The following is a 25546-nucleotide window of genomic DNA, read 5'->3' on the forward strand; positions in this document are numbered from 1 at the left end:
TTTATGCAGGTTAAATTGGTTTTGCTGTCAGAGCCACACCTTTTACATGCATATCATCTTTAAACTGGACCAAACTTCATTCAACATTTGGCCCGTTTCAGACTTGAATGCCATCTTTGATCAAAAAGAACCAGACTTTATTCAAACTCAGTTTTAGTTCCACTCAGATGACATATTTAGTCTAACTCGGAGCCTCTGTACATGAATATAGCCTCAATAAAACCAGACTTTATTCAACGTTTACTGAGTTTTAGTCTCAACTTTATGCAGGCCCACTCGTCCTAATGTTTATCTGGTGAACATTTTCTGTTGTCGAACATTTTTTATCACTACTGTGAGGCTTCATTCATAATTCTGCCAAACCTTCAGTTCTTAAACAGCTGCTGACTTTAGAAACATTAAATCTTCTACCTGCAGACGATCAATCTACAAACCTTTATTCAACATTTACCTGATCTAAGGTCTGACTTCATTCTGGTAAAACTCTCAGATGTTTATAGTCATTGATCAAATTCTACCAGACTTTATCCACAGTTCCCTCAGTTCTCTCCTCCTTAGGAGTCGGATCAGCTTTAATCGGTAACTTGAATCTCTCTGAAGTGATCAAATATTCCATAAGAGCAGATTTTCCTCCAGAGCTTTCAGCTGTTCAGACGTTTGGTTTGTGGACCTGTAACGAGTCAAAATCAGCGAGTCAAAACCAGAAGGTACAGAGTCATGATCGAGTCGAAACCTACTCAACAAGTAAAGAACCGAGTCCACGTCAACAAGTCAACCTATCTTGAGTCAAAACCAATGGTTCAACAAGTCATAATGAGAGTCCAAAGTCAAAACCAAAAAGTCAACAAGTCATGAGTCAAATCCAGTCATCAGTGAGTCCATGGGTTATAACTAGTGAGTCAACACAAAACAAAAAAAAAACAGTCCAATCTAAAAGTCATGAGTCAAAATGGATTCCAGAGTAAAAACCAAGTCAGTGAGTCACAAGTCAAAATCAAGTCATAACCCAAACATACAGAGTCATGACCGAGTCAAAACCTAGTCAACAAGAACCGAGTCCAGAGTCAACGTCAACAAGTCAACCTATCACAAGTCAAAACCAATGAGTCATCAAGTCATGACTAGAATCCGGAGTCAAAATCAACGAGTCAACAAGTCATGAGTCAAATCTAGACTCAACCAGTCCATGGGTTAAAGCTAGTGAGTCAACACAAAAAAAGTCAAATATAGAAAGTCATGAGTCAAAACCAGATTCCACAGTAAAGACCAGCAAGTCAATGAGTTAAAACCAGCGAGTCAGCAAGTCAGGACTAGAGTCCAGAGTCAAAACCAGACGGTGCAGTCTCAGCGGAATCAAAACCTAGTCAATAAGTAAAGAACTGAGTCCAGAGTCAATGTCAACAAGTCAATGAGTCTCAAATGACGATCGAGTTAAAACCTATGAGTCATGAGTTAAAACCAGTGACTCATGAGTTCAAACCAGTGAGTCATGAGTTAAAACCAGTGAGTCATGAGTTCAAACCAATGAGTCATGAGTTAAACCAGTGAGTCATGAGTTAAAACCAGTGAGTCATGAGTTCAAACCAATGAGTCATGAGTTCAAACCAGTGAGTCATGAGTTAAAACCAGTGTCATGAGTTCAAACCAATGAGTCATGAGTTCAAACCAGAGTCATGAGTTAAAACCAGTGAGTCATGAGTTCAAACCAATGAGTCATGAGTTCAGAGTCATGAGTTCAAACCAGAGTCATGAGTTCAAACCAATGAGTCATGAGTTAAAACCAGTGAGTCATGAGTTAAAACCAGTGAGTCATGAGTTAAAACCAGTGAGTCAACAAGTCATGACTCGAGTCAGACGTTTGTTTTGTGGACAGAGAGGACAGGAAGCAGCTCTTCATACATACAGCATCTTTATTGAATGAAGCAAAATAATGAAGAGAAGTTCAATCCCCTATTATGAAAATAAATAAATCATTTTCTTTGTCTCACAGAAGCCGTTGTTTGCCGTCGCTCCTCTTCCAGAGAATCTCGATTCCTGCCGGCAGACTTTGTCCGGCTGCTCGCAGAACACGGAAAACAGGAAAAACGTGAGACGCCGGATCCGTTTTGGCACCAGGTGAGCGCCGGCTGAGGGGTTGAATCGATCAGAGGCCGTTTGGTTTCCAGTCGGGACGCCAAACGGAGCGCACCATTTAATTTCCCACACACCCCTTCAAAATAAAAGACAATAAAACCTCTGTGTGGAGCGTCGCCATGGTGACTAATTACACACTCTCCTTAACGAACACACCTGCACCCAGCTAGCCCCGCCCCCATTCGCTTACAACGGGGAGCGCTAACGATGCTAACGAGCCATTTTTACAAAAGAAACATTTTTCCTGCAACTTTTTTTGGGCAAAGAAAAAGAAGAATACGACGAACAGGAAGTGGTCCTGCATCAGGAGGAGGTGATGAAGATGATGAAGATGGAGTAAAACAGGAGGTTTCACTCTGCTTGAAATCTGAACTGTTTTCTCTGGAGTAACAGCTGGGAGAGAGAGAGTGCGTCTGTGTGTGTGTGTCTGTCTGTGTGTGTGAACCCGTAATCATCATGTTGTGGGGACAACATTGTGTTTACAGTCACATCATGGGGACCTCTTGCTGTATGGGGACGAAAGACCAGGTCCCCATGAGGGACACCTTTTAAAATGAAAAGGGTTAAAGATATCTATGGAGTTTTTAGAGATGGTCCCCACAAATGATGAAAATGTCGGTCCCCATCTCACATGGATACGAGTTTATGTGTGTGCATACTTTTAATCATTACATTGTGGGGACAAACTTATGTGTACACAGCTACATCATGGGGACCAAAGACCAGGTCCTCACAGGTGATGATGGAAATTTCGGTCCCCATCTCACATGGAGATGAGTTTGTGTGTGTTAGCAGGGGTCAAAGGTCATAAAGTTTCAGGCTCAACTCCACCAGAACTTTTCCTGCAGCAGAATTTAAAAAAAAAAAAAAAAAAAAACTTTTTTTTTTTTTTTTAATACGTTGCCTCAACCACGGTTTTGTTGCCAAGTTTCTCAGACACACTGCAACTTCTCTGGCAACTGTTGACAGCCAAACATTGAAGTGTTGATCGTTTCTGGTTTTTTGCTCAAATGTTTTTTTACAAACTTCCTGTCTACGTACATTTAAACTTTCATCAACAGACTCCTTTCAAAATTCTCAGTTTCTAAATCGGATTTTGTAATCTGATTACTTCCTAGTAGAGAAAATATTCTCCTAAACATTCAGTTTACAGCAGCTCTGTCAGATACCTGACAGTAATCTGATTACTTCCAAGTAGACCAGCAGAGTATTTTCTCTACTTGGAAGTAATCAGATTACTTCCTGGGACCTTTTTTTGTTGATTTAGGACCAGATTTTACTCCGGTGAAGTTCTGGATCACGAACACGAGACCACCACACTTCATTCGAAACGCTGCCGGTTTTAGCCATCCTCAGTTGTGGCTGCTCGTGTAGAAATAAAACAAAAAACTTTTTAATTAACTAATAAATCAAACGAAACACGTGAAGCTAATTGTAGAAAACTCTATGGATGATCTAGACTCTTTCTGATGAAAAAAATAATTTAAAAGTGATTTGATCAAACAGTACCAGACTTCGATTGAAATATCAATTTAAGATCATATTTTAACTGGTTCTATTTTTCTGTTTTCCATTTTAGGAAACACTAATTCAAACAAACGCAACCAGACTTCATTCAGTATTTTGCCGATTTAAGAGCAGATTTTACTCAGAGTGAGCTCTTGTGTTTTAATCAGTCACAGGGAAAGTTAAACGTCTCTGATGATCGGTGGTTTTCAGGCTCGGCTCCGTCTAAAAGACAAAACCTCAAATCAGAGAGAAAGTAAAACATGGAGGAAACTCTGATTTATCTTTGGTGGAGTTGAGTCTGAAGCTGCTGTACGACCGAACGCAGTACTGGAGCTTCAACTACAGCCTGGTTTATTATAATATTACAATATTTCAACCTGGTTTTATTAATATTATAATATTAAAAAAATCTGGTTTATTATAATATTACTTAAACCTGGTATTATTTTATTTTTGTAATATTGTCGTTAGAAGCAGCTGAATCTGTAATAAAATCAGAAACCTTCAGAGTAAAATCTGACGGTTTCTTAATGGAGTTCTGAACTTCTGTAGTAGTACTCTGCAGTACTGTGTGTTCTGTGTTGTCTGTGTGTGTCCAGGTGAGACAGGTCTGTCCAGGTGTCGCAGGTCTACTGCTGGTCTTTGAAGGCGTCCAGATCGAAGGCTGTGTCCAGGAAACGGCGCAGCTCCATCAGGTGAGTGTTCTTGTTCCCCGTCGCCGGAGCCGCCGCCGGTTCTCTGCCGGCATACCTGTGGAGAGGGAGGGGAGGAGTCAGAGGCAGAGGTTGCCGTGGTGACGTCGTCGTGGTACCTGAGGGATGCGGAGACGGTTACCAGACAGGCTTGGCTCTCTGGATGGTGGTCCTGATGCGAGGCTTCACGTAGTCATAGTAACCCTGGTTCTTGTGCTCCTCCTGGCACCAAACCAGGTCGGCATTGGTGAAACGCTCCGACTCGGACTTCACCTGGTCAAACGGGAACGGAGACAGCTGCCGGACACGGAGAGACACGAAGAGACACGGAGAGACACGGAGAGACATGAGACCAGGTTACTGAATCTGTTTTGTACCTGTGTTGTGTACCTGTGTTGTTTGTATCTGCATTGTGTACCTGTGTTGTGTATCTGTTGTGTACCTGTGTTGTGTACCTGTGTTGTTTGTATCTGCATTGTGTACCTGTGTTGTGTATCTGTTGTGTACCTGTGTTGTGTACCTGTGTTGTGTATCTGTTGTGTATCTGAGTTGTGTACCTGTGTTGTGTCTGTTGTGTGTTTCTGTGTTGTATATCAGTTGTGCACCTGTGTTGTGTACCTGTGTTGTGTGTCTGTTGTGTGTATCTACGTTATGTATCTGTTGCGTATCTGTCTTGTGTACCTGCTCTATGCGAGCGATGGCCACCGTGTCTTCCAGGCCTCGGTTCTTCCTCTCTTTGGTCAGCTCATAGTAAACCTTCCCGGTGCAGAAGATCAACCTCCGGACCTCCTCTGGACTCTGAGATGCTGGACCTGCTTCTGGGATCAGCCTCTGGAAGTGAGTTCCTGGAGAACACGGAGAACAACATGAAGGAGACGTGGAAGACATTCTCCACAGACTGAACACCAGCAGCAGGTTCTTACCAGGAAGCATCTCGTCAAAGCTGGACCGGGCTTCTGGGTGACGCAGCAGAGATTTAGGAGTGAAGACGATCAGCTGTGGAGACAAGAACAAGCTGAACGTTAAATCAAGACTTTCAGCTGAGAGAACCACACTTATGTCCTGGTGGATTCATAGAGGATCTACACAACGTTCTCATGATGATTACCGGCTTCCTGAAGGGCAGCAGGATCTGCCGTCTGAGAACGTGGAAGTAGTTTCCAGGAGAAGAACAGTTCACCACGATCCAGTTACAGTCGTACAGCTGACGGACGGCGAAGTCCTCGGAGATGTTCTGTAGAAGAACCATCGTTAGAACTCTGAACAGGTGAACCAGCGTTACAACTCTGAACAGGAGAACCAGCGTTAGAACCCTGAACAGGAGAACCATCATTAGAACGCTGAACGGGAGAACCAGCGTTAGAACTCTGAACAAGAGAACCAGCGTTAGAACGCTGAACAGGAGAGCCAGCGTTAGAACTCTGAACAGGAGAACCAACGTTAGAACTCTGAACAGGAGAACCAACGATAGAACTCTGAACAGGAGAACCAGTGTTAGAACTCTGAACAGGAGAACCAGTGTTAGAACACTGAACAGGAGAACCAACGGTAGAACCCGGTGCTATTCTTACTGGCATCACATCTGGGTCGTCGTTGCACATCTGGAGGAACCTCTCTGGACGGGCCGAAGAATGTTCTGGACCCTGAAAACAGAGATTCAGACAGTAATCTGATTACTTCCTAGCAGTGCAAATACTCTCCTACACAGTAATCTGATTACTTCCTTGTGGACCAGCAGAGTATTTGCTCTCCTAGAAAGTAATCTGATTACCTTCTGGTAAAGTACATAGTCTCCTAAACATTTGGTTTACAACAGTTCTGTAAGATATCAGATAGTAATCAGATTACTTCCAAATAAAGCAAATACTCTACTTGGCAGCAATCACATTACTTGCTGGTGGACCAGCAGAGCATTTGCTCTACTTGGAAGTAATCTGATTCCTACCTAGTGGACCAGCAGAGTGCTTGGTCCAGCTGAGTGAGTAATCTTGGACATTTAAAGTAATTTTGGACATTTTTCAAGTAATCTTATACCTTTTTAAAGTAACTTTGAACATTGAAAGTAACTTTGGGCATTTAAAGTAACTTAGAAAAGGTTTCAGGTCATCTCAGCCACTTAATTAGTAATTTTAGACTAATTTCATGTAATTTTGGACAGTTTTAAACTCTTTTGGCCGCTTTTAAAACTCTCTTAAACCGTTTTTTAGTTCTTTGGATGTGTTTCTAGCCGTTGGAACCATTTCCAGTTATTCCAGACGAGTCTCGAGTCGTCCAGGACTCTCCGGTCGTCCTCACCATCCCCTCCATGCCGTGCGGCAGCAGCAGCACGATGCCGTTCTGTCGGACCCACTTGGCCTGACCCGGACAGATGAACTGGTCGATGATGCACTGAGCCGTGTTGTGGAAGTCTCCAAACTGAGCCTCCCACAGGATCAGAGCGTTCGGACTCGCCATCGCAAAACCCAACTCGAAGCCTGGAGACCAAAGACAGACGAACTTCAGGACAAACAGCTTCATCATCTCAGAAAATCTAACAAGTCTGATCAAAGTTTCCTTCCAAACCCCTCAGAGTCAGCTGGTTTTAATGTCCACTAACTTTATGACGTTTACGGAAGCCTTTAAAACTTCATACTGTGAATATGAGACAATGACACAAAACAACACAATATAACACAAGATGAACAAAACAAGACACAAAATGAATACAGAGAAACTTAAAAGACACAAAACCAGAAAAAAACCAAAATGAGACAAAAATTAGACACAAAACTCAAAAATTAGACACAAAACAATCAAAAATTAGACACAAAACAATCAAAAATTAGACACAAAACAACCAAAAATTAGACACAAAACATTTGACACCAAATAACCAAAATGAGACAAAAATAACAAAAAATAACCAAAATGAGATACAGAATAAACAAAATGAGACAAATGAGACACAAAATGACTTAAAATAACCAAAATGAGACAAAAAATGACACAAAATGATGACAAAGAAATTTTCTATCTGAAAATATTCCCAGCATGAAGTTAAAACTTTCTATGGCTTCACCAAATCTAAAGTTTTTGTAGATGAAGAAGCAGCTGGTTCTGAGGAGGTTCTAGTTGGTTCTGGTCAGTTCTGAACAGGTTCTGATTGGTTCTGGTTGGTTCTGAGGAGGTTCTGGTTGGTTCTGATTGGTTCTGGTTGGTTCTGATTGGTTCTGAACAGGTTCTGATTGGTTCTGGTTGGCTCTGAATAGGTTTTGGTTGGTTCTGATTAGTTCTGATTGGTTCCGGTCGGTTCTTGCTGGACTCACCCAGGACTCCGTACTCGGACAGCGAGCTGTTGCAGACGGTGTAGGGCGCCTGGTCCGGAGCCAGGTGGTTCATGGGGATGCAGATCCTCTTGTCCACGTTCTGGTCGTGGAGGACGTGGTGCCGGTGGCTGAGGAGACAAACAGCAGCTTTACTTCCTGTTCTAGACCCAGTCCTCCTGCAGACACCGGGTTCTGGTTCTACCTGAAGGTTCCTCTCTCCACGTCTTGACCCGAGAGTCTGATGTGGATTCCCTCCTTCAGTAGCGAGCCGAAGGCCATGTACTCTCCTAGGGCCCAGTCCACGCTCCGGTTCCGGACCATCTCGGCCCGGCCCTTCAGGATCCGACTCAGACCTGATTCAACAACAGACGGTCAGTGAAGGCAGCACCAGAGACTAACTGGGTCTAAACAGACCTGATGTTCTGCTCAGACCTCCGTGGATGGTGAAGTCCTCCACTGGGACGGAGGAGGCGATCTGTCCGATGTGGTTCAGGTTCTCTTCGGTCAGGCCGGTGGACGGGCAGCTCATGGACTTGGGTTGTCCGTCCAGAGTGAAAAAACCTGAAGACAACAACAGTTTGTCAGCAGCAGCCCAGAGACGGACCATCTGAACCTTCAGACTGCCTCCTGACTCTCTAAATTTTCTGAATCTGAAGGTTTTCTGGTCTTAATTCAGTCAAAACTGATTCTGAAAATTTTAGATCTCAGGATCAAACAGAAAACTCGATTATCGTGTTTACTTCTCTGATTTAACAGTTTGTCGCATTAAAAATCACAGAACACAATTTAAATCCACCTCATGATCACAGTATGAGAGAGGAACAAAGATGGGATCCAGGAGAAAAGACAAAGAAAAGGAACAGATGAATGAAAAGTTGAACTTCATTGAGTTAATCTCAGAGTTTTTCTATAGAAGACATGAGCAGGTTAGCTGCAGATCGAAGATATGTTTGTGAATCTTCTGGTGGACCAGCTGATGGAGCAGGTTCCTCTCACCGGGCCATGGAGAGTCCAGCCAGTGCTTGATATGGAGGATCTTTTCGTCTTTAGAGCGAGCGTACGCCTCCTCGCAGATCTTATCGTATTTGGCAATCTCCTCCTGCAGACAGAACAAAAACAGTTTGTCTGAAAAGTGACTGATAGATTTCATTGAGCTGTAAAATCTAACAGCGTGTTCCTCCAGGTGAGTTGTCCTCCAGGTGAGTCGTCTTCCAGGTGTCTTTACCTCGTACTCCTGTCGGCTCACTGCTCCCTCTGCGATCAGCTTCTCAGCGTATTTCAGCAGAACAGGCTTCTGCTTCTTGATCTGTTTGTACATCAGCGGCTGAGTGAACATCGGCTCGTCCATCTCGTTGTGACCCATCCGGCGGTAACACACCTGCACACAGGTGAACGTTAGCGAGGTGTTTGTAGACCGACAGACTGCTGCTGAAGAACCAGTTCAGTGTTTTCCACAATGGTCTAACATTCCACTGTAACGCTGTATCTGGGTTGTGGGTTCGACCACTCTGCTTCTAACCCCCTCAGTTAAGCTGCATTGTTAGCTGCTTTCTATGATTTTAGCTTCTGCCTATGGCTGTAAGTGTGTAGTTAGCTGCTTTCTATAGCTTTAGCTGTGTAGTTAGCTTCTTTCTGTATCTTTGGCTGTGTAGTTCGCTTGTTTCTATAGCTTTAGCTGTGTAATTAGTTTCTTTCTGTATCTTTAGCTGTGTAGTTAGCTTCTTTCTGTTAGCTTCTCTTGATAACTTCAGCAGTATAGTTCGCTTCCTCTATGATTTAGCCACATTGTTAGCTTAACTTAACCCTCGTGTCATCCTGTGGGTCAAAATTGACCCGTTTTAAAGTTTGAAAATGTGGGAAAAAATATATTTTCACAGTGAAACTTCTGATGTCCACATTTTCAACATTTTTGGGAAATCTTTGACCATTTTCTGGTGGAAAAAAAAGAAATGTTAAAAATGTTTCTTAAGAACATTTGGAGATTTTTATGTGAATGTTCTTAAAGAAAATATTAGAAGTTTTACTGATATATATGGAATCACTTTAGATATTTTTAGGATTTTTTTGGAAGATTTTTACCCATTTTTTAAAAAATATTTACAAGAATCTTCTTGACAAATTTGAGGGATTTTTTTAAAAGATAAAACCTTTAAGGGAAACTTTTAAGGAATTATTGGAATTTTCTTCCTGAAGGTTTTGCAAATTTTCAGAAATTTAGGGAATTTTTTTGCCAAATTTTTGGATTTTTTACAGACAAGGAAACAATATTTTTTGGGTGCCCATAAGTGAAGACAACGGGAGGGTTAAGTTGTGTAGTTAGTTGTTTTTCTAAGACTTGGAAGCTTTGGAAGCAGAGTGGTCTGACCCACTTTCTGTAGTTTTGGAGAAAAATGGGTTCAAAGTTCAGTGCTTTCCAGAATGGTCTGACATTCCACTAGGGCTGGGCGATGTGGCCAAAAAAAAAAAAAAATCTCTCATTTTTTCACAAAAAATCCCGATTCACGATTTATCCGATTTTTTTTTACCCCTATCTAATCTCTGCACGCCGGAGTCCAGTCTACTTAATGCAAATGAGCTGCAGCCCTCTCCAGGTAAACACACCAGATCGCAGCTGGAAATGCGCCGCATGTGGCATGCTGGTCCGGTTGCGGTGCGTTTTTACCTGGAGAGGGCTGCAGCTCATTTGCATAAAGTAGACTGACTTCTACTTTATGCAAATTGGATGCAGCGCAGAGATTCCACGCATCGTGAAACTGTCCTCAAACTTCTAAACTAGGCGTCAGTGACCTACAACAAGGACAGATTCAGCTTCAGATGCTTTCAGAAATACTTTTCGCTGACGTGTTTTTGAAATAAAAGGGAAAGTTTGCAGCCGAGCCGCTGTGTTTATCCGACTTGTCTGCAGGACTGTCCAGCTGACGTCGGTGACGTCACCACGTAGCGGCCTGCTGTTGCTCAGCGCTGTCATGTGACCATGTTGTGGTACGCTAGTGACCGCCGTCTGTGTGATTTTCAGATGTGGTGCGTTGCTGTGAGGGAAAATCGCATCTAGTGGACACGAGCCTTTAGATCTGCACCGCTCGCCGCCATGTTGTTTGTGTATCAAGTGTGGGGGGGAGGGGTCCGCACTCTGAACTACGGGAGCCCAGCGGGAAGGCGTTGGTGGCGGATGTTGATGAGAAAACGATTTTCATTAAAACAAATCGACATTAAGTACAAACTCGAATTAATCGATAAAATCAATTTATCGCCCAGCCCTACATTCCACTGTAACGCTGTATCTGGGTTGTGGGTTAGATCACTCTGCTTCTAACCCCCTCATGTCAATCTGCAAGTTTTCAGTCATTTTAAATAATTTTCAGTTCATTCTGAACAGATTTAAGTAATTTTGGACAATTTTTGAGTCATTTTAGGATGATTTTTGTCATTTCTGACAACTCATTTAGGATGACTTTTAAAATACCTTGGACACATTTAGTTTAGTTAGAACTATTTTTGCCATTTTACATCATTTCTGGAAAACTTTCTGTAATTCTGGATCATTTTCAAGGTATTTTGGACACATTTTGAATAATTTTGGATAATTTTAAAGCATCTTGGACAATAAGGGTTTGGATGCAGAGTGGTCTGACCCACTTTCTGTACTTCTGGAGAACAATTGGTTCAAAGTTTTGTGTTTTCCAGAATGGTCTAATATTCCACTGTAATGCTGTATCTGTGTTGTGGGTTAGACAGTTGTTGTGTTGCTGTTATAGTGGTTGTTGTTGTGTTGAACACTGACCAGGTCGACCACCACGTCCTTGTGGAACGTGGCCCTCCACTCGGCGGCCACCTTGCAGACGTAGATGACGGCCTCGGGGTCATCGGCGTTGACGTGGAAGATGGGAGCGTTGACGACTCGAGCCACGTCGGTCGGGTATGGAGACGAGCGGGCCATGCGAGGGTCGGTGGTGAAGCCGATCTGAGGACGGACAGGTACAGCTCAGTCTAGGTTCTTGTTCAGGTGTTACAGCTTTACCTGTCCGTGCAGTTACCTGGTTGTTGACGACGACGTGCACGGTGCCGTGCGTGGTGTAGGACGGCAGGTCGGACAGATGGAAGGTCTCATAGACGATGCCCTGACCGGCGAACGCTGCGTCTCCATGGAGCAGGATGGACATCACCTGGACACACAGGTAGAGATCAGACTGACACCAGCTCACAGTAAACACCGGCTACAACCCTGGCAAACGGCTACAACCAACTACAACCTCAACAAACGGCTACAACCGATTACAACCCCAACAAATAGCTACAACCCCGACAACTGGCTACAACCCCAACAAACGGCTACAACCCCGACAAACGGCTAAAACCGGCTATAACCCCAACAAACGGCTACAACGGACTACAACCCCAACAAACGGCTACAACCCCAACAACCGGCTATAACCCCAACAACCGGCTATAACCCCAACAACCGGCTATAACCCCAACAACCGGCTATAACCCCAACAACCAGCTACAACCCCGACAACCGGCTATAACCCCAACAACCAGCTACAACCCCGACAACCAGCTACAACCCCAACAACCGCTATAACCCTAACAACCAGCTACAACCCCAACAAACGGCTACAACCCCGACAACCATCTATAACCCCAACAACCGGCTATAACCCCAACAACCAGCTACAACCCCAACAAACAGCTACAACCCCAACAAACAGCTACAACCCCAACAAACAGCTACAACCCCAACAGCCTGCTATAACCAGCTACAAACCAACAATGAGCTGCAACCCCAACAAACAGCTACAACCAGCTACAACCCAACAACCCACTACAACCCAACAACCAGCTACAACCTAATGACCAGCTACAACCCCAACAACCGGCTACAACCCTGACAACGGAGTACAACCCCAACAAACGGCTACAGCCGAGTACAACCCCAACAAACAACTACAATCCTGACAACCGGCTACAACCCCAACAGCCGGCTACAACCCCAACAACCGGCTATAACTCCAACAACCAGCTACAACCCAACAACCAGTTACAACCCAACAACGAGCTGCAACCCCAACAACCAGCTACAACCCCAACAAACAGCTAAAATCCCAACAGCCAGCTACAACCAGCTACAACCCTAACAACCAGCTACAACCCTAACAACCAGCTAAAACCCTAACAACCAGCTACAACCCAACAACCAGCTACAACCCAACAACCAGCTACAACCAGCTACAACCCAACAACCAGCTACAACCCAACAACCAGCTACAATCCAACAACCACCTACAACCAGCTACAACCCACTACAACCCAAGAACCAGCTACAACCCCAACAACCAGCTGCAACCCCAACAACCAGCTGCAACCCAACAACCAGCTACAACCCCACCACCAGCTACAACCCCAGCAGCCAGCTACAACCCAAACCACTGGGTATCGGACTGGTACTTTTCCTCGTAAATATCATCATCTCAGTAAAATGAATTTAATTTTATAAACTCTGGTGTTGGTCTGTGTTGTGGCCTTTCAGCTGGTTGATAACGGTATTTCTACGGTACTCTAACGCAGTACTTTTACTCCAAGCCTCACCCTGTTCCCGTCGTTGTCTCCGCAGTAGAACTGGTCGGCCTTGGTCTTGCCCTGGACCACCGGGTCCACGGCCTCCAGGTGGGATGGGTTGGCCACCAGGGACAGGGTGATGTTCCGGTCGGTGACTCTGTTGATTCGACGGTGGTACATCCCCAGGTGGTACTTCACGTCTCCGGAACCCTGAGAACACAAACAGTTCATTGTTTATCTTTAAAGAACATCAGGATTTATTTATTCCTGATGGGCAGTAAAAATACCTCATCGGCTGCTTCCAGTTTGGAGTCGAACTGGCAGAAGATCTGCTCCAACTCTTTACGGATCACGTTGGCCAGAACGTTCAGCCGACCCCTGAAGGAAATAAGAAACGGTTTGTTCACAGTTTAAATCAACATGGACCAGATTAAATATCCAGATTATTGATATTTTAGAACATTAATATCCAGATTATTGATATTGTAGAACATTAATTTCCAAATTATTGATATTTTAGAACATTAACATACAGATTATTGATATTTTAGAACATTAATATCCAGATTATTGATATTGTAGAACATTAATTTCCAGGTCATTGATATTTTAGAACATTAACATCCAGATTATTGATATTTTAGAACATTAATGTCCAGATTATTGATACTTTAGAACATTAATGTCCAGATTATTGATATTTTGGAACATTAATATCCAGATTATTGATATTTTAGAATAGTAATATCCATGCTAGTTTGTCTGCTGTGTCCAGGTGAGCGCTACCTGTGTCCAGGTGAGTGCTACCTGTGAGGCATGCCCATGATGACGTTCTCCACTCCATTCTCTGAGGATTTATCGATGATGGTCTTCAGGGCAGGAATCAGAGACTCGCATCCCTCCAGACCGAAGCGTTTCTCAGCAGACCACTTCTTCTGCAGGAACTCCTCAAACCTGGACACGAACGAAGGGTTTTACTTCCTGTTCTGACAGAGGGCTGCAGGGTGACAGGTGTTCTGGTTACCTGGTGGATCGGACCATCCGGGCCAGCAGAGTCCTCTTCTCCTCCAGAGTGAACTGCATCACACCCGGAGTCTCAAACTTCTGCCTGATCCACTGGCACTGCTCCAGGTCGTTGATGAACATGAACTCCACCCCAATGTGCTGACAGTACGCCATCTGGAGGACAGACAGAGCAGCTGCAGCTACAACACCACAACGTTACACTCAAGTACTGTTGCTGACCAGGAAGAAAAACACCCAATAATATTGTCTCCTCAGATGACTTCTAGGTTCTCAGTCATCCAGGTCCCAGCAGTGGTAGGAGCTTCAGGAGGAACCAACGGGAGGTTCTGGAAGATGTTTCTAGAAACATCTTCCAGAGCCTCCAGTTGGTTTCTCCTGAAGCTCCTACCACCTCCTCATCCTGTAGATGTTTTTCTATCTCCATGTTTCCTCTCTACTTTACTCATCATCTGTAGAAGATGTTTATCCATGCTGGATGGATCTCCAACAGCTTGAATTATATTAAAAAAGAACTTTAAAAATGGTCCAACATGAGTCAAAATTTGTTAAAACTCAAAATTTGTCTGATATGAGCTGAAGTTTGTCAAAAAATGATCAAAATTTGCCAAAATGAGCTAAAATTTGTTTGATGAGAAAAAAAAATGTCTAAAAATTGTCAAACATTTGTCAAAATTTGTCCAAAATGAACTAAAAATGGTCGAAAATGAGCTAAAAATGCCCAAAAGAGCTAAAATGGTCAAAAATTAGCTAAAATTAGTTTGATATGAGCTAAAAATTGTCTAAAATCTGTCAAGATTTTTCCAAAATGAATCAAAAATGGTACAAAACTAGCTAAAAATTGTCAAAAATTTGTCCAAAATGAACTAAAAATGGTCCAAAATTAGTTAACATTTGTCTGATATGAGCTAAAAATTGTCAAAAATTTGTCCAAAATGAACTAAAAATGAGCTAAAAATGGTCCAAAATGAGTCCAAGTGTCCTCAGATGTTAAGCTCTGAACTAATGTCTCCTCGTCCTGTAGATGTTTTTCTATCTTCATGTTTCCTCTCTACTCTTTCACCATGCTGGATGGATCTCCAACAGCTTGAATTATATTAAAATAGACCTTAAAAATGTTAAAACATGAGTTAAAATTTGTGAAAAAGAACTCAAAATTTGTCTGACGTGAGCTAAAAATTGTCAAGAATTTGTCAAAAATTGTCCAAAATGAACTAAAAATAATCAAAAAATTGTCCAAAATTTGTCAAAATTTATCCTAAATGAGCTAAAAATGGTCCAAAATGAGTCCAAGTGTCCTCAGATGTTAAGCTCTGAACTAATGTCTCCTCGTCCTGTAGATGTTTTTCTATCTTGATGTTTCCTCTCTACTTTGCTCCTCATCTGTAGATGTTCCACCAAGCTGGATGGATATCCAACTACTTCCTGAGAACTTGTGGCTGATTTGTTTTTTGTTTTCTGTAGTTTTGTGTCTAATTTTGGTCGTCCTGTGTCATATTTTTGTCGTTTTATTCCTCGCTTTTGTTGTTTTGTGTCCAGCTTGTGTCTCGTTTTTGTCGTCTAGTGTATTATTTTCTCTTGTATTTGTCATTTTATGTCTCGTTTTGATGTTTTGTGTCTCATTTTGGTCAGTTAATGCGTCTTAGGAACAGTTTCATCTCTTTGGGTTCACCTAGTGTCTGTTTTTGTTGTCATTTTGAGTCTCTTCGTGGTGGTTTTGTCTCCACATACTGTAGGTATAACCGTCTCATCTTGTTGTGTTTTTAGCCACTTCCCGTTGGTTATCTGCGTCTCCATGGTTACCATCCAGCATCAGTGTCTCACCTCCAGGCGGCGGATGATCTCCTTCAAGGGCAGAGCGCTCTCAGAGCCTCCGATGAAGGTGGTGGTCGGCAGACGGAACACATTGTCCAGGTCCGACTCATCCAGACCGTAGAAGCCTACAGTTCCCACGATGCACCACGGCACAGGACGGGAGGGGGAGGAGGGGCGGCCCAGGAGAAACAAAGAGGAGGGAAGGAGGTGAGGAGAGGAGGAAGAGGAGGAGGTAGGCCGAGACCAGAGGAGCAGAAGACCAACCAGAACATTTAGAGATGGAGCAGAAACATGGAATCAGTCAGCATGCAGGAGGAAGAGGAGGAGGAAGAGGAAGAAGAGGAGGAAGAGGAGGAGGAAGAGAAGGAGGAGGAGGAAGAGGAGGAGGAAGAAGAGAAGGAGGAGGAAGAGGAGGAGGAAGACGAGGAGGAGAAAGAGGAGGACGAAGAGGAAGAGGAGGAGGAAGAGGAGGAGGAGGAGGAGGAGGAAGAAGAGAAGGAGGAGGAAGAGGAGGAGGAAGAGGAGGAGGAGGAAGAGGATGAAGAGTAAGAAGAGGAGGAAGAGGAGGAGGAAGAAGAGGAGGAGGAAGAAGAGAAGGAGGAGGAAGAGGAAGAAGAGGAGGAGGAGGAGGAAGAGGAGAAGGAAGAAGAGGAGGAGGAGGAGGAAGAAGAGGAGGAGGAGGAGGAAGAGTAGGATGAAGAGGAGGAAGAGGAGGAGGAAGAAGAGGAGGAGGAGGACGAAGAAGAGGAAGAAGAGGAGGAGGAGGAAGAGGAGGAGGAAGAGGAGGAGGAAGAAGAGGAGGAAAAAGAGAAGGAGGAGGAAGAGGAGGAAGAAGAGGACGAAGAGGAGGAAGAGGAGGAGGAGGAAGAAAAGAAGGAGGAGGAAGAGGAAGGAGGAAGAGGAAGAAGAGGAGGAAGAGGAGGAGGAAGAAAAGGAGGAGGAAGAGGAGAAGGAAGAACAGGAGGAGGAGGAGGAGGAAGAAGAGAAGGAGGAGGAAGAGGAAGGAGGAAGATGAAGAAGAGGAGGAGGAAGAGGAGGAAGAAGAGAAGGATGAAGAGGAGGAGGAGGAAGAGGAGGAAGAAGAGAGGAGGAGGAGGGTCAGAACAAATCAAACAGGAGAATTTGTTAGTTTCAGTTCATTCACATTAAATCAAACCAGCTGATGAAGATTAAACCTGAACGTTCTAAATGTTCTCAGACAGGAAGTTAAAGGATCTCACAGGAAGTCAACACATTTATGAGTCCTTCAGAATAAAATACACCCAAGAGTGAATCTGAACAAAATTTCTCCTAAACCTCCTCAGAATCATCTGGTTCTTTACCTACAGGACGTTTGGTGGTTTTCAGTCTTTTTACGTCCCAGTTTGGTGGTTTTTCATCATTTTGGGTTGTTTTGTGTCACATTATTGCAGGTATGATTCGTTCAGACCAGATTAATTTTTCCTCCACTCCAAGCGTCACAATCTAAAGACTAAATGTGGTTTTTGATCATTTTTTAATCAACAACTTTGAGCACCTCTATGGACCTGGAACTCTGGAAATATTCCCAGAATGAAGGTAGAACTTCCTGTAGATTAAAAATCACATGGTTCTGAGGAGGTTCTGGGGAGGTTCTGGCAGATTTTTCCTGGAATAACTTCTCTAATTTGACAGTTACACTGGTCAGGAGCTTCATTCATTAGAGCTGGTTATTAAAGACCAGCGTCCATCAGATGAGTATCTAATCATCTAACAGCAACAACATGCAGCTGTTAGGAATCAGAAGCAGCTCAGACGGATGCTGCTGGACGTCCACAAACAACTCAGTGAAACCCGACACAGACTGAGGCCTGAACATGAATGAACCTGATCAGATCAATCCATCACTTCTTAATAATCAGGAGTCTAACCTGCTCTGGGTGGCAGCAGAGCAGAGACGTTGGGTTTTAAAGAGGACTTTTACTCGTTTTAATGTTTTATATCTGATGTTCTTTTACTGCAGGTTTAAGGAGGGTTAAATTCAAACCTTTTAAAAGATCACTTTAAACTGTTCAACAGTTTTAGCTGCTTGATTTTCAACCAATATTGACTTTTAAGACAATAACTCGACCACAAAAACAGTTTACATGGTTTTTAGAGAAACACAAATAACTAAATATGTACATGTTTCTCTTCCTGGTTGTTTTGTGTCTCTTTGTCATCATTTGCATCTCTTTGTGGCTGTTTTGTGTCTCTGCAGCTATTTTGTGAATCTTTGTGGTCGTTTTGCGTCTCATTGTGGTCATTTTGTGTCTCTGTGCGTCTCTTTGTAGTCTTTGCATCTCTGTGGTTGTTTTGCATCTTTGTTGTCTTTTTTGCGTCTCTTTGTAGCCTTTTCACGTCTCTCTGTGGTCTTTTGCATCTCTTTGTGTCTGTTTGTGGTCGTTTTGCGTCTCTGTGGTTGTTGTGCGTCTCTTTGAGGTAGCTGAGGTAGTTTTGTGTCTTTCTGTGGTCATTTTGTGTCTTTTGTGGTCGTTTTACATCTATTTGTGGTAGTTTTTACGTCTTTGAGGTAGTTTCAGGTCTCTTTGTGGTCATTTTGCGTCTCTTTGAGGTAGTTTAATGTCTTTTGTGGTCGTGTTGTGTCTCTTTCTTGTCATATTGAATATATTTGTTAACTTTGCGTGTCTTTGTGGTCGTTTTGTGATTGTTTTTCTTTTCTTTGCAGAGCTACCACACGGCGTCTATAATAGTGACATAAATAAGCAGTAATGTGTCCTCTGCCCTGCTGCCACTGACTCCCGTTGGTCCTGCAGGTGAATGATGATGATCTTTGGGGATGAAGGTGAAGCGTTAACAAGCTGAGAGGACGTCAACTTGTCTAAACTAAAAGCTCCACTTCACCACAGAGAGCAGCGATGAGCTCATGGCAGCAGCGATGGCTGAACATGGCAACATGTCGGCGTTACTCCAAACTCCAACCGGATTATGGGGCGTTAGGGGAGGACGTTATGGTGGAGGGAGGACAGACAGGAGAGGGGAGGACACGTCTGTCGCTTAGGGGGACACACAGAATCAAAATACACAAGAAAACAGACCAAAACCCTCCAATCAACAAACACAGAGGCTTCCTGAAAACACACAACCTGCCAGGCAGACTGACAGCCAACTCAGCCAATCACAGAGTCCAAACAGCTCAGAAAACGCAGCCAATCAGAGAGCAGCTGTTCCTCCTTCCTCCCTCCACAGAGGAAGAACAGAAAAGAGAAAACAGGAAGCAGGACGACAATCGTCTGCTGGAATCAAACATCTCAGACACAAACGTCAAACTTTACCGCTCCGACTGCAGCGAACAATAAAGTGGTGGTCTGACTCTGAAACACACATCACAGCGTTTACACACTCAACGGACACACTCTGCTGTCTCTTCGTGGTCGTTTTGTGTCTCTTTGGGGTTGTTCTGTGTCTCTGTAGTCGTTTTGTGTCTCTTTGTGGTCGTTCTGTCTTATTTGTGGTCGTTTTGTGTCTCTTTGTGGTCGTTTTGTGTCTCTGTGGTCGTTTCGTGTCTCTGGTCGTTTTGTGTCTCTTTGTGGTCGTTTCGTGTCTCTGTGGTCGTTTTGTGTCTCTTTGGGGTTGTTCTGTGTCTCTGTGGTCGTTTTGTGTCTCTTTGGGGTTGTTCTGTGTCTCTGTGGTCGTTTTGTGTCTCTTTGTGGTCGTTTCGTGTCTCTTTGTGGTCATTTTGTGTCTCTTTGTGGTCGTTTTGTGTCTCTGTGTTCGTTTTGTGTCTCTTTGTGGTCGTTTCGTGTCTCTGTGGTCGTTTTGTGTCTTTTTGGGGTTGTTCTGTGTCTCTTTGTGGTCGTTCTGTCTTATTTGTGGTCGTTTTGTGTCTGTGGTCGTTTTGTGTCTCTTTGGGGTTGTTCTGTGTCTCTGTGGTCGTTTTGTGTCTCTGTGGTCATTTTGTGTCTCTTTGTGGTCATTCTGTGTCTCTGTAGTTGTTTTGCGTCTGTTGTCATTTTGTCTCTCTGGGGTTGTTTTGTGTCTTTGTTGTCATTTTGTGTCTCTGTGGTTTTTTCTGTTTCTTTGTTCATTTTCCGTCTCTTTATAATCATGTTGTGTGTCTCTGTGGTTGTGTTGCATCCATTTATGCCTCTGTTTTGTGTCTCTGTCATCATTTATAGTGTCTTCCATTGTGATTTTACAGATGCAGTCTGAGCCCATAAACCAGATCAACTAACCAACCAAACTCTTAGTGTTGTGAACATCGTGGTGACTCTACTGTGTAGTTTCTACTTCCAGCTCTGGTCGTTCTGTTGTATAGAATAAATCTAAAACGTAGTTCAGGACATATTAATGTCTCCTCAGTCCAGTCGTCTTATTCCCAGACATCAGCCCTTTTTATAATGAGTGTTTCCTTAAAATCAGCTGCTGAGATTCATCTGACCCCAGCAGGAGGTTTATGGATAAAGTAAAGCAGCGTTAGTCCTGCTGAGACCTCGTCACTGGAACTACAAACTGGAGGAGAGAAGTGCAGAAAGGAAAGACAGGAAACCACAGAGAGGAAGACGTACAGACAGCAGCATCAGGAACACAGGCTAGCAGCGCTAACCCACACAGGCTAGCAGCGCTAACCCACACAGGCTAACAGCGCTAACCCACACAGGCTGAACATTTTCTGCTTTATTTATCCTTCTATCGCTGAAGCAAATGTAAAAATAAAGAAAACTAATCAGAAAACCAAATAATCGGTGCAGCTGAAAAGTTCTGAGCCTTTTTGGTGCACTGAGTTCATCTTAGTTGTGTAACATCACCTGTGTTAAAGGTGGTGTTGTGAAGCGGCGACCCTCTTTTAGTCATTGTTTCAAGTGTCTTAGTGGTCGTTTTGAAGCTCTTTTTGTAGAGGATTTGGGTCCCTTTGCGGTAATTTTGAGTCTCTTTGTGGTCGTTTAGAGTCTAATATCATTTCGGTTCTCTTAGTGGTAATTTTGTGTCTCGTCGTTTTATGTCTCATGTCAGTTTTGAGTTTCTTTGTGGTTGTGTCTCTTTTAAATCATTTTTGTCAACTTTTGGTCACTTGCGTCCCTTTTTTTTCTCAAAGATATTTTTATTGAGTTTTTCCACAAATATATGGTACGGATATAAAGTAATGACAGGAAGTTTGTAAAATACACAGTCAACTCAAGACAAGAAAGATAATCCTGTCCATACACAGTAGGGAGAGAGCAAAAACACAACACAGAACAAAAAACCCATTTATACACTTGGTATTGCTGATGAAAAAAACAAGGAACAGTGTGAGTAAGGGATCCGATCTCTAGCTAGTTTGAAGGTTATGGAAGTATTCCAGAAAAGGTCCACAAAACTTTTGGAAAATTTTCTTTGGAGTTACAAATTGAGTAATGTATTTTTTCAAGGTTTAAGCAAGAAATAACATCTCTCAACCACTGAGCATGGGTGGGCGGGGCAGTATCCTTCCACCTCAACAATATTGCATGTCTGGCCAAGAGAGAGGCAAAGGACAGAACTTGCGTCCCTTTTGAGTCATTTTGCGTCTCTTAGTGGTTGTTTTTGTGATTGTCTATAATCATGAGTTCCTCTGTGGTTGTCCTGGTTAACATCGTACAGCTCGCCTTTAATGTCAGCTCTGGTTGGAGGTCATGAACCACCACATTAGTCTTTGTCATGGTGTCCGTTGCTGCTAAACTCCCACAATGCTGTCTGCTTTGACATGAACTGTAGTCTGAGTGACGCCTCCTCTGGTCTCTACAGGTTTAAACAGGAAGAGGCTCCACCTGCTGGAACAACCAGGAACTACTAGCTCAAAAACTTTCATCATGTCTTCTTGTTGATACTTTAGTTTCTGATTCTTTTGTTCGGACATTAGATGAATGGATAGATGTTATTTACCTGCTTGACAGTTTCGGCGGACGCTCTCACCTTCCTCAGAAGCGTCTCGCTGACAGCGTGACGTGTCAGCCGGCAGATTTTGACAGCCGGCATTTGCGGCCCAGTAGAGTCACCAGATGCGCCGGGTCAACCATGCCCACACCGTAATAGCATGTCGTGGTGAGCCCAGCGGACCAGACCATCCCACCAGGCATGCGGCATCCCCCACCGTCCTATTTCCTCTGGAGTATGGTGTCCCAGGTGTGGGAGAGCATGAAGCCGCCCTCATCCCTGTTCATGGCTCTCTCCACCCGCCTCCTGATCTCCATCACCTCCTTAATTAAGGGAGGCTTCATGCTCTCCCACACCTGGGACACCATACTCCAGAGGAAATAGGACGGCGGGGGATGCGGCATGGTTGGTGGGATGGTCTGGTCCGCTGGGCTCACCACGACATGCCATTATGGTGTGGGCGTGGTTGGCCCGGTGCATCTGGTGACTCTACTGGGCCGCAAATGCCGGCTGTCAAAATCTGCCGGCTGACACGTCACGCTGTCAGCGAGACGCTTCTGAGGAAGGCGAGAGTGTTCGCCGAAACTGTCAAGCAAGGTAATTAACATCTATCCATTCACCTAATGTCTGAAAAAAAGAATCAGAAACTAAGGTTAAAAAAAAAAAAAAAAACAACAGGAACTACAGCTGATCTACATTTACTGACATGTAGGACCTTCTACTGCCTTATCGGTTAATAAATTATTAATCAGTTAAATTGTTATTGGCAATTAATCGATTAATGGTTAATGGTGCACCTAAATCATTCTGCCATAAATGGGAAATATAAATATATTTGTTCAAATCAAACCAATCATCTTGGGCAGCATTAAGCCCTGGATGCAGCAACATTGCCCCACAAGACAGTGACTGGGGAATTGTTTTGGTGGAACATTTAAATTAAAACAGATATTGCAAGAAAAACATGCATGATTTAAGTCATTATCAAAACGTTACATATTGAGGTTGCTGCTCAGAGCTTGTACTTGTTTCTCAATAGAGAAAATGATTTTGAAAATGTTAACGTAGATAGTAAAAGAAATTAACCATCACAAAGACCCTCATATATTCGCTGTCCATCCACCTATTCATCAGATTTATCTCCCTGGCTTCTCCTTCATTAAAGGTCTCCATTTGGACTAAGTTTAGGAGATCCAGCCAATCACAGATGGAGTTTTATACATTTACAGAACAGGTGTAGTAGGATCATCTCTGGACTAAATACACTAAAAACATGGAGGGAAACCAAACAGAAATCAGGGATGGTTAGATTTTATAACAGTCTCAGAATCTTTCCACTGCACCACATAATGCAATAAGAACAGTATTTTCTGTAATTTACCTCTAAACCTGGGCTTAGGGAGGATTTGGTGTAAAAAACACAAAGGATAAAGTCAGGAAATTTCAGCCTGTGAAGCAGATCAAACTGAGAACAGGTGACATGAGAAGTTATTTTTAAACGTATTGTTGTATCTGGAAATGACAGTTTGGACACGAGTTTACTTTTCTTTTCAGTCTTTCTGTAAAGAACCCGTTTCAGGGAGGATTTTTACTTGTGCGTGCTTTAAAAAAGGACCAAGAATCAGGAGGTTCAGTCACTGTTCCCTTTTTAGGATCATAGACGTGATTAAAAACATGTGACCAGATGTTGATTAGAAAACAAAATGTGCATCTTTTTAAATCTTAAGGGTAGGTTTAGGATGTTTTTTCTTACTGAAACTATTTCTACTCTTCATACTGACTCTGAAGCAAGTGTTTTAAATTTAGTTTATTTAGTGCAAATTTCCCGCTTTCTTTAGAAAGTAGTTAACTGTGGTGGACCTGTGGAGGACTTCAGCTACTAATCGGTCTTTACTCGAGAGGGAATTCATACTTTGACAACTTCTGCTAAACATTTTATGTAAACCTGCTCAGACTTTTATGTCATTTCATGAGAAGACAGAATGAAGTTTGTGTTCAATATCAAACTCTAAACTCACAATTCAGTGGACATTTTGCTTTTACGTTTGTTACTGAAGATGTAGAAATCGCCGGGTAAACGTGAGCAGAACCACCGTCTCAACATTCACACCAATAAAAATGAGCTCTACTGACTCTAAAATTCTGTGGTGTCAGCAATCTTTCTAAATACTTGTACTCGTTGACTTCTTCTAGCTGTTCTCCGTCGATTGATATTCCTCGTCTGCGCTGTTTTTGCCACTTCGTTGCACATGATTTTAGTTTTCTTTTTGTTCATCTTCATTCCATCTCTCTTTCCTTCCGTATTCAGATCTTTCAGCAGGTTCTCCAATTGTTCGTCACTCTCTGCAAACAAAATAATGTCGTCTGCAAATCTCAAATTACTCAGTCGTTCTCCATTAATTCTTGATGCCAGCCTCGATGTTCACCCTCTTGAATATTTCGTCCATCGCTGATGTAAATATAATCGGTGATAGTGTGTCTCCCTGTCAGACGCCTTTCATGATGTTGATTTTCCTGCTCAGTGTTTCTATTCGTATCTGAGCTGTGCCTCCTCTCCTGACAGTTAACCTTAAATTATCTGATCGCCAGTGTGTCTCTTTGTCTCCGTCCTCGTCCTTTCTGGACCTCGCTAAACTTCAGAGCAGTGATTAAGTTACAGACGGCGTGAAATAAATGACTTCCTGTTTGATTTGTTCTGTAATATTGTGAGGAATAATCTGTAAAACTCACAGGGTTGTAATTATCCAGGGTTGATTTAAGGCTTCTTGGATCTTAATATTGTGAGTAATAATGTGGAACTCGCATCACACAGACAGACGTTTAAAGTCTGGGTTTAGATGAAGTTTAGTCGCTGGTTTCTGACAGTCATGGAGTTCTGAAGCTTCAGAGTTGTAGTGGAAAATAGGAAGAGTTCTAGCTCGTCCGGTTCTCATGAACACATGGAACCAATCAGTTATACGATGGATTGGAAAGATCCTGAACCTGTTATTTAACGTCAGAACAACTGGGAACATCCAAGCTCTGAATACAGGCACATTTGGATTTATAGTTTGACTGAAGCTTTGAAGGAACAGAGCACTAGAACTCAAAAAGAACAGCTAAAACACCACGTTACCAGGCGGTGCCCCCTGATTCTCTGGCACAGATATTTACAGGATATTCAGCAGAGCTTCACACTGACTGTGAGGAAAGAAAGCACATGAAGCACAATGTGATGTTTTCTGACCAAAATAAGAAAGATTTTAAGGGTCGTTCCAGAACTGAAGGACATTTTACAGCCAATAATCCATGTAGAAAATCCTAAAACATGCAGCAGTTGTGTAAATGTTTTTGTTCTGAGACCAAATCTAAAAAAAAAACTAGGAGAAAAGAATGTTTGAAAATATTTTAAAATACCAAATAAGTCTCAAGTTCCTCTACAATGATATTTTTCTGTCTCGTTTTTGTCATTTTGTTTCTCGTTTTTGTCATTTTATGTCTCGTTTTTGTCTTTTGTGACATGTTTTTGTCGTTTCCATCATCCACCAGTGTTCCTAGAGAATGGGTAGATCAAAGCTATGTCCTCTCCTATTTTCCATATTTTCATCTCATTGTCAGCCTTGATTGAACGTCTAACTCTACCTCATATTATCAGGATCAGACTAATTCTTTGGACTGTTT

General features: G+C 42.9%; 1 protein-coding gene across 5 annotated transcripts in view; it reads right to left on the bottom strand.

Moving 5' to 3' along the window:
- Positions 1-1892: 1892 nt before the first annotated feature.
- Positions 1893-25546, bottom strand: part of ogdha (oxoglutarate dehydrogenase a) — a 50400-nt gene continuing 26746 nt past the window's right edge. For 3 of the 5 annotated variants that reach the window (XM_055011098.1, XM_055011100.1, XM_055011099.1), the window contains 19 exons: positions 16043-16158; positions 14220-14374; positions 14003-14149; positions 13483-13573; positions 13226-13405; positions 11674-11802; positions 11421-11600; positions 8865-9017; positions 8636-8738; positions 8072-8200; positions 7842-7992; positions 7640-7767; positions 6630-6808; positions 5906-5977; positions 5443-5568; positions 5258-5330; positions 5016-5179; positions 4477-4631; positions 1893-4392 (listed from right to left, as the gene is read on the bottom strand). In XM_055011098.1, the coding sequence (XP_054867073.1) occupies positions 4272-4392; positions 4477-4631; positions 5016-5179; positions 5258-5330; positions 5443-5568; positions 5906-5977; positions 6630-6808; positions 7640-7767; positions 7842-7992; positions 8072-8200; positions 8636-8738; positions 8865-9017; positions 11421-11600; positions 11674-11802; positions 13226-13405; positions 13483-13573; positions 14003-14149; positions 14220-14374; positions 16043-16158 (2552 nt within the window). In that variant the 3' untranslated portion in view covers positions 1893-4271. Of the gene's footprint in view, positions 4393-4476; positions 4632-5015; positions 5180-5257; positions 5331-5442; positions 5569-5905; positions 5978-6629; positions 6809-7639; positions 7768-7841; positions 7993-8071; positions 8201-8635; positions 8739-8864; positions 9018-11420; positions 11601-11673; positions 11803-13225; positions 13406-13482; positions 13574-14002; positions 14150-14219; positions 14375-16042; positions 16159-19326; positions 19366-25546 lie in introns of all 5 variants that reach the window. The other 2 variants (XM_055011097.1, XM_055011096.1) reach the window with 1 other exon arrangement.

Source organism: Amphiprion ocellaris, chromosome 6, assembly GCF_022539595.1.
Source record: "Amphiprion ocellaris isolate individual 3 ecotype Okinawa chromosome 6, ASM2253959v1, whole genome shotgun sequence".
NCBI lineage: Eukaryota > Metazoa > Chordata > Actinopteri > Pomacentridae > Amphiprion > Amphiprion ocellaris.